Source organism: Mustela lutreola, chromosome 12, assembly GCF_030435805.1.
Source record: "Mustela lutreola isolate mMusLut2 chromosome 12, mMusLut2.pri, whole genome shotgun sequence".
Taxonomy (NCBI): Eukaryota; Metazoa; Chordata; class Mammalia; order Carnivora; family Mustelidae; genus Mustela; species Mustela lutreola.
Window position 1 is genome coordinate 10,379,344 of NC_081301.1, and position 15,472 is coordinate 10,394,815.

General features: G+C 43.5%; 1 protein-coding gene across 1 annotated transcript in view; it reads left to right on the plus strand.

The window, feature by feature from the left end:
* PSMB7 (proteasome 20S subunit beta 7) overlaps positions 1-15,472 on the plus strand; it is a 64,500-nt gene that overhangs the window by 8,381 nt on the left and 40,647 nt on the right. The window contains exon 5 of the mRNA XM_059143013.1: positions 3,427-3,542. Coding sequence (XP_058998996.1) covers positions 3,427-3,542 — 116 coding nt within the window. The remainder of the gene's footprint in view (positions 1-3,426; positions 3,543-15,472) is intronic.

Below are 15,472 nucleotides of genomic sequence, written 5' to 3' on the forward strand. Positions count from 1 at the left end.
CTGCCTTGAGCTTTAGAGGAGTTCTGGAAACCTGTGACCCTCCTGACATAGTAGAACTGTATGTACACTTACTATGAGTCCTGAGGGTTCCACAGTGTTCATCAGTTTTTCAAAGGAGTCTGTGACCCAGAAAAGTTGAAAGAACCACTGATCAATATCAATTTCTGGTGGTATCATAGTATTCCATTCTCTAGATGTACATAATTTAACCAGTTTGGAACTTTAACAGTATTGCTTGTGTTAAGGTATCATAAGGTATTCCATCTTGGAACATAGAACCTTTAGGTACTAACTCGTATGACTAATTCCTTAGTCATATTCTAAATAAATTCTAAAATGTATTCTAAAATAAATTCCTAGAAGTGGAATTACTAAGTCGAAGGTATGCACATTTTGATACATATTGCCAAACCCATCCTTGAGAAAGGTTGTACTGAGTTGTGCTACATCAGTGGTGTATGAGAAGATACCGTACTCTTTGGGTGATCCGGAGCAGAGCTATGTCAGTTTATTTAGCTCGTTCTCTTTTTCTGCTTTATTGGCATCATAAACAGTATTGCAGTGAACATCTTTGTGCATTCATTTCTGTATATTTGTTTGATTATATCCTCAGAATTTGATTCCTCGAAGTACAGTTTCCGGATCAGTTTTTTTTTTTTTTCTTAAGATTTTTTATTTACTTATTTGACAGAGAGAGATCATAGGTAGGCAGAGAGGCAGGCAGAGAGAGAGGGGGAAGCAGGCTCCCCGCTGAGCAGAGAGCCCAATATGGGACTCGATCTCAGGACCCTGAGATCATGACCCGAGCCGAAGGCAGAGGCTTAACCCACTGAGCCACCCAGGTGCCCCCTGGATCGGTTTTTAAGGAATATGATAACTTACCAAAATATCTTAGATTCTTTTAAAGGCATCAGACAGAGGTTATGTTTTAGCTTGAAAGGAAGCTAGCTGATCATTACTGACTTTATTTAAGCAGCCTGTCTGGTAGGCAGTTGGTATATTGGGTCAGGCATTGGACTGGGGTGGGAGTGGTGGGTCTGGTGATTCCTACTCGTCATCCCAGAACCCTCTTAGCTAGTCTTGACCCTGCTACTAACGCATATGGCGTAGGACCAGTTTCTTTTCTGCCTTCTGGGCCTCTGTTTTCTTTTGAGACTGTTTCTAAAATCCTTTCCTGCTTTTTAATTTTTCACTTAAGGTTCTTTGTTTCTTTTTTTTTTTTTAAGATTTTATTTATTGATTTGACAGATCACAAGTAGGCAGAGAGGGGCGCCTGGGTGGCTCAGTGGGTTAAGCCTCTGCCTTCGGCTCGGGTCATGATCCCAGGGTCCTGGGATCGAGCCCCGCATCAGGCTCTCCACTCAGCAGGGAGCCTGCATCCTTCTCTCTCTCTCTCTGCCTGCTTGTGATCTCTCTCTGTCAAATAAATAAATAAAATCTTTAAAAAAAAACAAAAAAACAACAAAAATAAAACCAAGTAGGCAGAGAGGCAGGCAGAGAGAGAGGAGGAAGCAGGCTCCCCGCTGAGCAGAGAGCCAATGTGGGGCTTGATCTCAGGACCCTGGGATCATGACCTGAGCCGAAGGCAGAGGCTTTAACCAACTGAGCCACCCAGGCGCCCCTGTTTCTTTCTTTTTTTAAGATTTTATTTTTTTAAAGTAATTTCTGTACCCAGTGTGGGGCTCAAAACCACAACCCTGAGATCAGGAGTTACATGCCCGCTGACTGAGCGAGCGAGGCACCCTTGGAATATTTTTTGTGAAAGAGCAGTTTGGTAGTCAGAGATGGAGGAAATAATTGGACTTGACTGTTCTGGTTACCAAGAGTGCTTCCTGATGGGTAGTTATGTCTCAGACAGTCTACAGTTAGGACTTTGATTGGCTCTTATGTTTATTTGTATCAGTTTTAATTACTATATCATTAGGCAAGTTGGTTTAATTTTTCTTCCCAAAGAGCTAAAGGCTCATGGTGGAAGACTTTAAATCCAACATATTTATTTAGCATAGCAATTCAAATGGTAAAAAATAGAACCGGATACAGGGAGAGCAGTCTGTAGAAGTAGAAAATGAACTCAGTGAAGGATCCAAAAAACAAGTACATGCACAACTAAGTGGAGGTAGGGTGGGGTGGAAAGTATGTTCCCATTTATGGTCCTGAAAAGCCGTAGCGTCATCCTGTAGGCAGTAGCGGTGGGTTTCACAGGCTGTTGTGGAGGGATTTCATCATTCACTTCCCTGCATGATGAAATCTTTTTCTTTTAATCAATAAGAACTCAGATCTATGATTATAATTGTGCCAGTTTATTCAAAAGAGGTGTTTTGATATGAGCCGTTTTCCTATGAGGCTGTGGTGAGGTAAGGTTGCAGATTTGGACAGCTTGAGTCTAGCATCTCCTTGGTGTTAACTTTGAAAGTAGCTGATTTGCTGATCACTGAGCAGTGTGATGGGAAGGGTGCTGATAAATTTTGGAGTAAGCCAAGCTCGGCTCTGAGATATGGGGCTGGCATTTAATGCTTTGGGTTGGTTTTCTCTTACCTAACGTAGGATGGTCCTTTTTAAAAAAAATTTATTTATTTATTTGAGTGAGAGAAAGACTCTGAAGCAGACTCTGGTAGATTCTGCATGGAGCCTGATGTGGGGTTCGATCTCATGAGACTGAGACCATGACCTGAGCCAAATCCAAGAGTTGGACTTAACCAACTGTACCACCCAGGCCCCCAAGAACAATCCTCTTTTTAAGATTTATTTATTTATTTGACACAGAGAGAGAGAGAGAGAGAGAGATCGCAAGTAGGCAGAGAGGCAAGCAGAGAGCGAGAGGGGGAAGCAGGGTCCTTGCTGAGCAGAGAGCCCGATGCGGGACTCAATCCCAGGACCCTGAAATCATGACCTGAGCTGAAGGCAGAGGTTTAACCGACTGAGCCACCCAGGCGTGTCAGACAATCCTCTTTTTTTTTTTTTTTTAAGATTTTATTTATTTATTTGACAGAGAGAGATCACAAGCAGGCAGAGAGGCAAGCAGAGAGAGAGAGAGAAGAGGAAGCAGGCTCCCTGCTGAGCAGAGAGTCCGATGCGGGGCTCGATCCCAGGACCCTGAGATCATGACCTGAGCTGAAGGCAGCGGCTTAACCCACTGAGCCACCCAGGCGCCCCCAGACAATCCTCTTTTAAAGGGAGCTGTTCGACTGAGGAAATAGGCATGTTGGAGGGCCTCAAGGATTGTCTTTATGGGCTGATAGTCAGTGTCCCAACGTAATATTCCTTCTGGTTCCCATCTTGTTCCCATCGAAAGAGTAACCACTTCATGAAACTGTAGCAGTGTAAGAAAAGCCTTTTGTTGTCTGACTTCTCATACAGCTTTTGGTTAAGTTACAGTGATGCAATGTAGACTTATTTTTTTTTTCTTATACATACTCTGATCACCAGGTATCAAGGTTACATTGGTGCAGCCCTAGTTTTGGGGGGAGTAGATGTTACTGGACCTCACCTCTACAGCATCTACCCTCATGGATCAACTGATAAGTTGCCTTATGTCACCATGGGTGAGTGTAAAATTTCCCTGATGTTTCAGAATCCTCTTACTTACCACGGTAGTCTCTGAAAGAGCTGGTCTGTTTTCTGTTAGAGGAGCCAGGGTAATATTGCGCTTTGATTCATTCCACACATATTTATTGATTTCCTCCTATGGATTAGGCCCTGTTGTAGGTGTGTGAGACAGAGCAGTGAGCACAGTTTAAAGATTCTTGCCTGCAAGGAGTTTGTATTTTAGTGCAGATAGACAGTAACAACAACTATTATATAAATATGTTAATGTTAGAAAGTAATAAATATTAGGAGAGAAAAGTAATGCAGGTACTGTGCTACATTTATGCAAGATACTACTTTTGGGGAAAACTGGGTCATGGGTATACAGACACTCAATGTTTTATTTCTTATATCTGTATGTGAATTTGCCATTATCTCAAAACAAAAAGTTAGAAAAATTAATGCAGGGTACGGGCACTTTGGAGCATTGGGGTAGAAGGCAGATTATAGTGTTAAATAGGATGGTCAAGGTAGGTCTCAAGGTTTCAGTGTGAGAAACCTCCAAGGTGAGGTTTTAGTAGAGGGAAACTAGAGTGGAGGCCTTGAACATGTCTAAGATGCGCACTGTATTTTTTTTTTGAAAGCTAGAGTGACTGGGGCCCCTCTTGCTATCAAATGATCAAAAGCGTTTAATTCATCTCTGAGCTTGATTTCCTCACCTGTGAAGTGGTATCAATAGTATTTCCTACATATGCCAGGTTGTAATGATTAGAAATAATGTTTATAAAGAATCTGGCCCTGTGCCTGGCCTCTAATAGTAGCTACTCTTTTCAGATCAGCTTTTAAACATAGGTACTTTAGCTCTAAGTGCTAGACAGAGTATTTTATTTTTCAAGATTTTGTTTATTAGAGCATGCGCAAGTGGGTGGGGGAGAAGCAGGCTCCCCACTGTGCTGGGGGCCCAACAAGCAACTCAGGTCCCAGGACCCGGGGATCCTGATCTGAGCCGAAGGCAGACGCTTAATGGTCTGAGCCACTCAGGGACCACAAGGATTTTTTTTTTTTTTTTTTAATGACCACCAAAAAAAGAAGTGAGAAAATGGAGATTTTCAAATTCTGACTTTTATGTTAAATTTGAGTCAAATTGTGTAGGTACAGAAATTTGAACAGGTCATGTATGCTGGTATTTTTCCAGCTGTTGTTTACCTGTTACATTTTTTGTGTTGGTATCTTCCCTCCGAAGAGCTAGGAAACTGCTTCCTTGAATAGTTTGGAAATTGCCAGTTTGAGACCTTGCTGTTCCATTGTGTCATCTAGCCTCTTTGAAGGTTTTTATACAACAGATGTTCCCTGTTTGTTGGGGAGAATGATTTACCCCCAGATACCATATGGATGAGTCTTTGTAATTATTTTAAAATGAAGATACTTACAGTAATTTTAGAATTGTTCCAAACTGCTTTATACAAATATATTTGTTATCTTCATCAGAGTACTGTTTTTATTTCTCCCTGTCTGATTGATGCCTTTAAATGGTGGGAAAGATGAAATAGCTTTATATATTCAGTGGTTTCATTTCTTTTTTTTTTTTTTTTTTAAGATTTTATTTATTTATTTGACAGAGAGAGATCACAGTAGGAGAGAGGAAGGGAAGAGATTACAGAGAGAGAGGAAGGGAAGCAGGCCCCCTGCTGAGCAGAGAGCCCGATGTGGGACTCGATCCCAGGACCCTGAGATCATGACCTGAGCCGAAGGCAGCGGCTTAACCCACTGAGCCACCCAGGCGCCCAGTGGTTTCATTTCTTTTCTTTTAAAAGATTTTATTTATTTATTTGACAGACAGAGATCACAAGTAGGCAGAGAGGCAGGCAGAGAGAGAGAGAGAGGAGGAAGTAGGCTCCCCGCTGAGCAGAGAGCCCGATGCGGGGCTCGATCCCAGGAACCTGGGATCATGACCTGAGCCGAAGGCAGGGCCTTTAACCCGCTGAGTCACCCAGGTGCCCTTAATTTCTTTCTTTATTATTATTATTTTTAAAGATTTTATTTATTTGTCAGAGAGAGAGCGAGCATGAGCACAGGCAGACAGAATGGCAGGCAGAGGCAGTGGGAGAAGCAGGCTCCCTGCTGATCAAGGAGCCCCATGTGGGACTTGATCCCAGGACGCTGGGATTATGACCTGAGCCGAAGGCAGCTGCTTAACCAACTGAGCCACCCAGGCATCCCAATTTCTTTATTTTTTAAACAAAAAAATTTTACACTTGCATTTTAAAAGTAACTGAAATGTGCAGTGAACAGTCATACATGCTCTTCACTCGTATTTGTCAGTGAACATTTTACCACTCTTGCTCTCCCTTGCTCATACCTTATTTTAATTTTTTGTGTGGAATCATTTGAGAGTAAGTTGTAAGCAGTAAAGAGCAGACATCATTACCTTCTACCTCTAAATCCTTCATGATGTCCTCTTATTTTACCTTCATAAAGTCACATTTATGAAATTTAATGTTATTTCAAAACAGGTTCATTTTTAAGATGGGAAAATTGATTTGGTTTCTTTTGGTTTGGAACTGTAGTAATTTGCCTTCTGAGCACAATCCTGAATTTATGAAAAGTTATTGACAGCGAGCCGTCAAGCAACCCCATGTTGTGCTCTCTCTTGGCCAACAGTGATCTTGCTGATCCCAGTGTAGTGGGAGCCCAGGGTGATGGTTCCACAGCCTTGCGTTCATAGCATGCTTGTGTTTAGAAATCATTGCCCCACGCAGTCTGGTTTCGTTATCATCGTAAAAGACCGGATTAAGGAGGAGAAACCCATAATCCATGGGTGATAATCCCATAACATGAGACTAATCCACGGTGATAATCCCATAACATGAGACTGTAATCCATGGGTGATAATCCCATAACATGAGACTGTAATCCACGGTGATAATCCCATAACATGAGACTGTAATCCATGGGTGATAATCCCATAACATGAGACTGTAATCCACGGTGATAATCCCATAACATGAGACTGTAATCCACGGTGATAATCCCATAACATGAGACTGTAATCCACGGGAAATAATTACTGTGAGCTTTAGTTTGTTCACCTCTTCATTTGTTTATCAGCTCTTTCTTGCCTCTGCGCCTAGGCACTGTGGCAGGCTCCACAGAGAGGGGAACGCATGGATCCTTATCCCCAGGACCCTCGCACTGTACTGAGGGAGCCAGATGGACAAACTGACAAGGGCAGTAGGCACGAAGGTCCGTGGAGGCCCAGGGGAGAAAGGAGCACATCGAAATGGAAGGATTTCAGGAAAAGCTTCACTTCACATGAACTGAGTCTTAAAAGAAGCACAAGTTACTTTTGTTCATTTCTCAGGTCCTTATTTAACATTACTACGGGCTAGGCGCGGTGCCGGGTGCTGGGAGTACAGGGGTCAGCACAGCACCTGCCCTCAGAACTTGCAGCCTCCTGTGGGAGACACGAATTAAAGTAAGTGCACATTCACTAAAAGAATGCTCTCCAGGGCTAAGTGCCCTGGAGGAAAAGAGCAGTAGTAAGAGAGAGGAGCAGGAAGGGTAATGACCGTTGGAGACGTCCTTACTGAGCGAGCGACATGAAAACATTTCCTAGTGAAGGTAATTTATGAACATGACAAAACATTCAAGTGGGAATATTACTTGAAAAATAGGTGTGTTTCGTATCCCTCCTCCAAAGTAACCACTTGTAAGAGTTTGTTTTTTCTAGAAAATGTTTTATGAGACACTTTCATAGAGTTCTGTCAGTCTGTGCCTATTAAAAATACACAAATGGTTGGGGGCGCCTGGGTGGCTCAGTGGGTTGAAGCCTCTGGGATCGAGCCCTGCATCGGGCTCTCTGCTCAGCGGGGAGCCTGCTTCCTCCTCTCTCTCTCTGCCTGCTTCTCTGTGATCTCTGTCTGTCAAATAAATAAATAAAATATTAAAAAAAAATACACAAATGGGCCCCGCGTCGGGCTCTCTGCTCAGTGGGGAGCCTGCTTCCCCCTCTCTATTTGCCTGTCTCTCTGCCTGCTTGTGATCTTTGTCTGTCGAATAAATAAATAAAGTCTTAAAAAAAAATACACAAATGGGGCACCTGGGTGGCTCAGTGGGTTAAGCCTCTGCCTTCGGCTCAGGTGATCCCAGGGTCCTGGGATCAAGCCCCGCATCAGGCTCTCTGCTCAGTGGGGAGCCTGCGTCCCCCTCTCTGCCTGCCTCTCTGCCTACTTGCGATCTCTCTGTCAAATAAATAAATAAATAATCTTAAAATACATAAATGAAGTCATTCTGTACACACCTTTCCTTTATTGTTAACTTGTTCTGAAGAAGTTCTTTATCAACACATGTAGATCTGTATTGAAATAACAGTTACATAGAAATGCATTATATGGCTGTATCATGATTTACTGACCCATTGTATTGGTGGATATTTTGGGCATCAAATTTTTGCAACAAGTGTGTCTTGGTTTGTGGAGGTGAGTACAAACTTCGGATAAATTCCTAGTGGAATTTCAGGATTAGGGTATGTGTATGTATTGCTCAGATTTCTCTGTTGCAAAGCGGTAGAATTCCTGAATGATTTAAGAAAAGAGGGCTGTGTTGTAAAGGACAGTAGGTGGCTCAACAGAATAGCTGGGAGGGCAGGCGCTGGCTTTGGGGCCCAGAGCAGTGTCAGAAATCCTGCTGCAGAGTAGGTCACGGCAGGGGCTGCCTCGCTGCTGGGCTTCTGGGGCCTGGTGCTGGGACCTGGCTCACTGCACGCTCAGCCTCCCCGACAGTTTCAGGAACCCAGTCTTCCTGTCATCCCTTTCACCACTGCCAGTGCGTTCCTTACGCACAGGGGAAGGTGAGTGCTTCTGATTGGTGGAGCTCAGTCATTCACTTCTAGAGTGTTGAGATTCTCCAGACCTAGGAAGGAAGTCATACCATACACACTGTCACTGGTCAGCCCAAGAAAGTAAGAGGGGGCCATATAGTGCATTTTGCTTTTTACTTATTTATTTATTTATTTATTTATTTATTTTTTGGTCAGAGAGAGTGAGCACAGGCAGACAGAGTGGCAGGCAGAGGCAGAGGGAGAAGCAGGCTTCCTGCTGAGCAAGGAGCCCGATGTGGGACTCGATACCAGGATGCTGGGATCATGACCTGAGCTGAAGGCGTCCCTGCATTCTGCTTTTTGAGACCTGTTGCTCGATTACCCTCCAAAGAGATTGTACTAGCTTTTATTTCTCCCAAGAGAATATGAGAATGCCTTTCTCCTAACAACCTTCCCAGCACTGCGCATTTGTGCTGTCTGATGGGGAAGATGGGAAGAGGGAACACGGAAGCTGAGACGGGAATGGCAGCTAGGAATTAGCCAGGAATTCTGTCCTCAAGAAAGGATATCAGGCCCTGTATACACCAGGGTCTGGTGTAGTTGAGGAACTGAAGGGCCAGAGTTTGCTGGGTGGGTGAGGCAGGTGCAGTGGGTCGGGGGAGTGTTCAGGGCAGGGGTGCAGCTGAAGCAAAAGCGTTCTGGAGCGGGGAGCGGAGGTGTGACTCGAAAGCGAGGCTGGAGAAGGTCCTGTGATATAGCGCCAGTAGTTTGGATTTTGTCCTTGAGGTTCTTGTCTAAAGTTTTCATGCCAGGGAAGGGTGGGATGCGGTCTGCTTGTTAGAAAGGGCGGTCTCGGGCGCCCGGCTGGCTCAGTGGGTAAAAGCCTCTACCTACAGCTCAGGTTGTGGTCTCAGGGTCCTGGGATCGAGCGCCGCATCGGGCTCTGTCCTTGGCAGGGAGCCTGCTTCCTCTCTCTCTCTCTCTGCCTGCGTCTCATCTCTCTGTCAAATAAATAAAATCTTAAAAAAATTTTCTTTTTAAGAAAGGGTGGTCTTATAGCTTCTAGCTGGAGGGAGGAGGATTGGCATGGCGGAGTCTGGAGGCAGACAGGGAGATTGCGTCTGGCCGGGTCCGGTGACAGTAAGGATGGCCCCTGTCATTAGAGCGAGCACTCAGAAATGAGCCAGCCGTTCGGCCAGATCCCAGGTGTCTGTCGTCCATCCCCTCCTGACTTCTTAGTGTCAGTCCATTCCTGGGCCTCGACTACAGGGGCAAGTTAACTCCGTCACCTGGGGCCTCTCCCCTTCCATCTGGGCTCTAGGCCTCTTCCTGTTTTGTTTCCTGTTCCTCCCCTAGGCCTTTGTGGCAGCAGAGGCACTTGTACCTCTCGCCCTCTCCTGGGCAGGCTCCTACACCCCACAGCTGGGGTCTAGCCCAGAAGCCATTCCCTCGTGACTGCCCCAGGCTGAGTTAGCAGGTCCCCTCGGGGGCATAGGTGTGAAACATGATTCCGGGATTCCTGCCTTGTCTGCACACCACTTGCCCCGGCTCTTGTCCCTCCTGCGCATGTGAACATTTGAGATCTCGGAGAACAGAATCTGTTTTACCTCCAGTCTCTCAGACTCCTGTGTGACTTGGTGAATATTTGATGGTGAAATAATTTTCTGGTTTGCTAACTTGCTTGTGTCAAAGAGTATCTGAAACTTAGTGTTAGAAACCTTAGCTACTGGTTATTTCTGGTGATTTAACCCTTTACAGTACCTTTGGAAGAGCGTTGCTTTAGGTCGTGTTCCATTTGGGGCGCCCCAGGTTAGCTGTGAGAGAATAGCACAGAGCATTGTGTATGTGGTAGGGTTTTTTTTTTTTTTTCTTAAAAGCTAAATATTATTTCAGATTTCAAGCATATTATGGAACCTCTCTGTGCCAGAGTCCGCTAGTACTGTCACATTATTTTCAGTTAAAATTCTATGTAAGGGATGCTGTGGTTGCTGTTTTATTGATGAGAAACCTGAATTTAGAGAAATTTATGGTAACTTGCTCGTTTTTGCTCTGCCTGTAAATGGCAAAGCTGGGATCTGAACTCTTCCTGCTCCAGCGAGCCCCTGTGCAACACAGCTGCTTTGATTTTCTCATCTTACAGATGTTACTTCATTAAGCTATTAAGCCTTGCTTCTGAATACTGAAAATATCTATACAAATTCCCGAAGGGCCTTTATTTGTTTTGCTTATTTTTGACTGCCTATGTGCGGATTTTCTATCCTGCATATTAAAAACAGTATTTACCGAAACAGCTTTGTAGTTTCAAAGGAAAAATTTAAAAATTATACATAGTTTTACCATCCAAGACAACACGATTTTTATCTTTTGATTTTTTTCCAGTCCAAGTCCATTGTGAAGAGGTTTACCAGAGAATGTAAAATAAAATACAGGTTTTATACTGTCCTGGCTCTGTCTTTGTCATTTTTTAAGTTTCTTTTAGCCACTGTTGACTTCTAAAAAAAATTAACATATAATCTATTATTTATTTATTCTGTTATTTATTATAATCTATTATATACCCTTCAGGGGTACAGGTCTGTGAATCATCAGTCTTACACAATTCATAGCACCCACCATAGCACATACCCTCCCTAACGTCCATCACCCAGGCACCCTGTCCCTCCCCCTTATTCCCCAGCAACCCTCAGTTTGTTTCCTGAGATTGAGTCTCTTTTAAATCTTTTTATTTTTATTTTATTTTATTTTAGTTAATTTTGAAGGTTTTATTTATTTATTTATTTGACAGAGAGAAATCACAAGTAGATGGAGAGGCAGGCAGAGAGAGAGAGAGGGAAGCAGGCTCCCTGTTGAGCCCGATGTGGGACTCGATCCCAGGACCCTGGGATCATGACCTGAGCCGAAGGCAGTGGCCCAACCCACTGAGCCACCCAGGCGCCCCTGAAATTGAGTCTCTTATGGTTTGTCTCCCTTCCCAGTCCCATTTTGTTTCCTTTTTTCCCCTCCCTTCCCCCCCATGATCCCTGCCTTGCCTCTCAAATTCCTCATGTCAGAGAGATCATATAATTAATTGTCTTTCTCTGATTGACTTATTTTGCTTAGTCTAATACCCTCTAGTTCCATTCATGTCATTGCAAATGGCAGGATTTCGGTTTTCTGAAGGCTGCATAGTATTCCGTGTGTGTGTGTGTGTGTGTGTGTGTGTGTGTGTATCTCATAGCTGCTTTATCCATTCATCTGTTGGTGGGCCACTGAGCAGGGCTTGCATGTGTCTTTCCCTAGAACAGTGGCTGTGCTGGGCTGCCTTTCTTCCTAACCAGGCCATTCTTCTGCTTCCGGTTGCTGCTTCCTTCTTTCCCTCCTGCCTTCCCTCCTTCCTCCTCCTTTCCTCACTTCCCTTTCTTTTCTTTTCTTTTCTTTTTTTTTTTAGGGAGAACTCCACAATTGCTATTTGGTGGATTTTTTTTTTTTTTTTAAAGATTTTATTTATTTATTTGACAGGCAGAGATCACAAGTAGGCAGAGAGGCAGGCAGAGGGAGAGAGGAGGAAGCAGGCTCTTCGCCAAGCAGAGAGCCTGTTGCGGGGCTCGATCCCAGGACCCTGGGATCATGACCCGAGCTGAAGGCAGAGGCTTTAACCCACTGAGCAACCCAGGTGCCCCTGGATTTTTTTTTTTTTTTTAAAGATTTTATTTATTTATTTGACAGACAGAGATCACAAGTAGGCAGAGACACAGGCAGAGAGGAAGCAGAGAGGAGGAAGCAGGCCCCCTGCCGAGCAGAGCGCCCGATGTGGGGCTCGATCCCAGGACCCTGAGATCATGACCCGAGCCGAAGGCAGAGGATCAACCCACTGAGCCACCCAGGCGCCCCTGGATTTTGTTTTAATTCGTATTATAGTTGACCCTTGAATAGCAGGGGCAAGGGGTGGGTTAGGCGTACTGTCCCCCTGCACAGTTGAAAAATTCACGTGGAACTTTTGACTCTCCAGAAACAAGTACTAATAGCCTACTGGTGACCGTAGGCCTTACTGATAACATAAACATTCTGTTGATGCATATTTTATGTGTCCTGTGTATCATATACTGTGTTCTTACAGTAAAGTAAACTGAAGAAAACATGATTAAGAAAATCATAAAGAAGAGAAAATACGGGGCGCCTGGTGGCTCAGTGGGTTAAGCCACTGCCTTCAGCTCAGGTCATGATCTCAAGGTCCTGGGATCGAGTCCCACATTGGGCTCTCTGCTCTGCAGGGAACCTGCTTCCTCCTCGCTCTCTGCCTGCCTCTCTGCCTACTTGTGATCTCTCTCTGTCAAATAAATAAATAAAATTCTTAAAAAAAAAAAAAAAAGAAGAGAAAATACATTTATAGCACTATAAAAAAAATGCACATATAAGTGTACCTGTGCAATTCAAACCTGTTGTTATTCTGGTAAGTGGATTAGCCAAACGTAAAGCTACAGATAGAATAGAAAGCCTTCTTAAATGAAACGTTCCCATGGAGTATTAGAATTTACTGTGGGATTGAGGCTTTCCATAAGTGTATCTTAAGTGAGAAAATGAATATTTCATGTAAATTCTCATGTTTTAGTTAAATTATGAGTTTTTTATTACAAGAAATAACTAAACTTTGTAATTAATCTCTTTTTTTTTTCTGAGTGATTTGACAGTAAGAGCTGGAAGCTACAAATTACCCGTAAGACAAGGGTGTCTAAATTTTGTCTACCCATGGGCCTGTATTGGCAACCAGCCAGGTGCCTGAAGGCTACCCTTCATTTACATTGGATAGAAGACACCTGTCTTGTCTTGTGCATCTTTAACACGCTGGCACAGCTCGCTGAACACAGGGTCCAGGAGCCTCCTCTCTGAGGGCTTGCCTGCCTCAGGATTTACTTGGGAGAAGAATGTATCAGATTCCTTGTGGGGTGGCCCTTGGACACTTCTGTCCTAAATCCTTTTTTGTGGACATGGCGTTGACCATAATGACGGCAGCGTTCATCCAGCAGCTTTCTAGCTGCAGTGCCAGCAGCTCTCGTGAGATGCTTTACTGATTTAATCTTTGCAACATTGCGAGGTGGGCACTAGCATCCCTGTCTCACAGATGTGGAAATTGAGGCTCAGAGAAGTGTGTGGAGGTCCTATAGCCAGGGTACGCGTGAGCCAGTGTGGGAGCTGCGGCTTCTGTGACTTCCTTTCCTCGCTGTGTTACTGGTGTGATTGCTGGTGTGTGGCATGTGGTCCAGACCAAATATGATTTGGTCCATTCTTAAAAAAGAAGAAAGAGCCCCTTAGATTTTATTTAATCATTTCTTTTTTAAGAGATTAATTTGCAAGAGACTGCAGGTGATTGATCAGTGTGATTGTTGAAAGCCAGGCAGGATTCTTTGATTTTTCTTTATTAAGAAAGGGAAAAGGGCTTTGGTTGTATGTTTTATAGACAAAATGTGGGCTCTTTTAATTCTCAGATTAATTAGCTTATTCTTTTAACTTGCCAGCTTTTCTTTATTAGGCAAACTAAAGTAGTGTCAGGAGAAGCTTGGGGACCATCTTTTGCTATTAGTTTGGCAGTGTTCCTTGTAGCAGCATTGGCAAGGTATATAAAATTTTTATTTTTGCCCACTTATTCACATAAGAATTAATATGAATAAAATTTCAAGCATGACATTCCTGGAAATGAGGCCCTTGGACAATTTAGGAATACCAACTTAAGGAATAAACATTGTTATGCATCATTAGGGAAGACTTGGGGTCACTGCCAAGGCCATCCAGGTAAAATTTGATCTCCAAATAAACTGGTTGTACATTTTCCTAATTACTGGAATATACCTCTTAAGCCCTAGTTTATAGAGCCTCCTAGCAATTAAAAAGATTTGGGACAGAGTAGTAAATATACTGGATGTCTCACCTTGTGGGTAAAAAAAGAATCTTGGAATTAAGTTGGAACATCGGTAGGGAATTCAGACCTGCCATTTTCTCCATATTTTTACACTAAAGTGCAACCTTTGTGCAGACATTTTGATATTTCCACATGACTTGATTTTGAGAATTTTCCTGCCCTGGATTGAATTAGTGCACTACAAGATGGCAAATGTTTCTTTCACGTTTATTTTCAACTCTGAAATCAGCTATGAACTCATCACTGTATGTGGTTCATAGGCCTACGTAAAAGCCGCCTCAGAGGGCATGTGGACTTCATGGCTCTAGCATTGCTGGAAATCCTTTTTCCTTATAATGTGGGCCACGTGACTGTGTGCGGGAGTTCCACGAGCCTGGGGGTCTCCATCAGTATGACAGTGATGCTCAGAGCCTGTTTTCTGGGGGACAGGGGCTGTGCAATGGAGGGTACGCTATTCCGGTGGGGCCTTTGTCCAGACAGCTAGTGACTATGCAGAGTGGGGTTTCTGTAACCTGGAGTCCAGAGGCATAACCTAGAATGCTGGAAGAAGATGGGAGCCTTGGCTCAGTCTTGGTTCTCCTTGACCAGGGCTGGTCACCTAACCCTTCTGAACCTCAAATCCCACATTTTGAAAAAGAAACTGATTTTTTTTTCTTTCTTTCTTTTTTTTTTTTTTTAACTTGGGAAGGTCCCAGGGTTATTGGGGGTACTGGAGTGTCATGTTGTATGTAAACATACTGTAAAAAGTACATGTACTGTTCTGTGTGTTAGTTGATCTTGACATTATTTTTCCAGGTAGTGTGGTTTAGTAAAAAGAGCTGGTCTTTGGAGTCCAACTGGGTTCAGATCTAAGTCCCACATTTATTAGCTTTTGACCTTGAGCACTGATTTCATCTGTAGAATGGGGCCTAGAGGAGCTCTCCCATGGGAAACCATACATTAAAAAATTCTTTGTTTTGTAGCACAGTAAAGATGTTTAGTGCATGATATTTTGATCATTTAGTGCTAATACATGCCCTGTGTGCAGTTTTGTACACTAAGACTTCTGTTGGAGTTTTTCCTGCTTTGATTAAGTATGATACATTTCAGAAGATTTAAAATGTGCAACACATGGGTATTATGTTGTGTTGTTTTTTTTTTTTTTTAAAGATTTTATTTATTTATTTATTTGACAAGAGAGATCACAAGTAGGCAGAGAGGTAGGCTGAGAGAGAGAGGGAAGCAGGCTCCCTGTT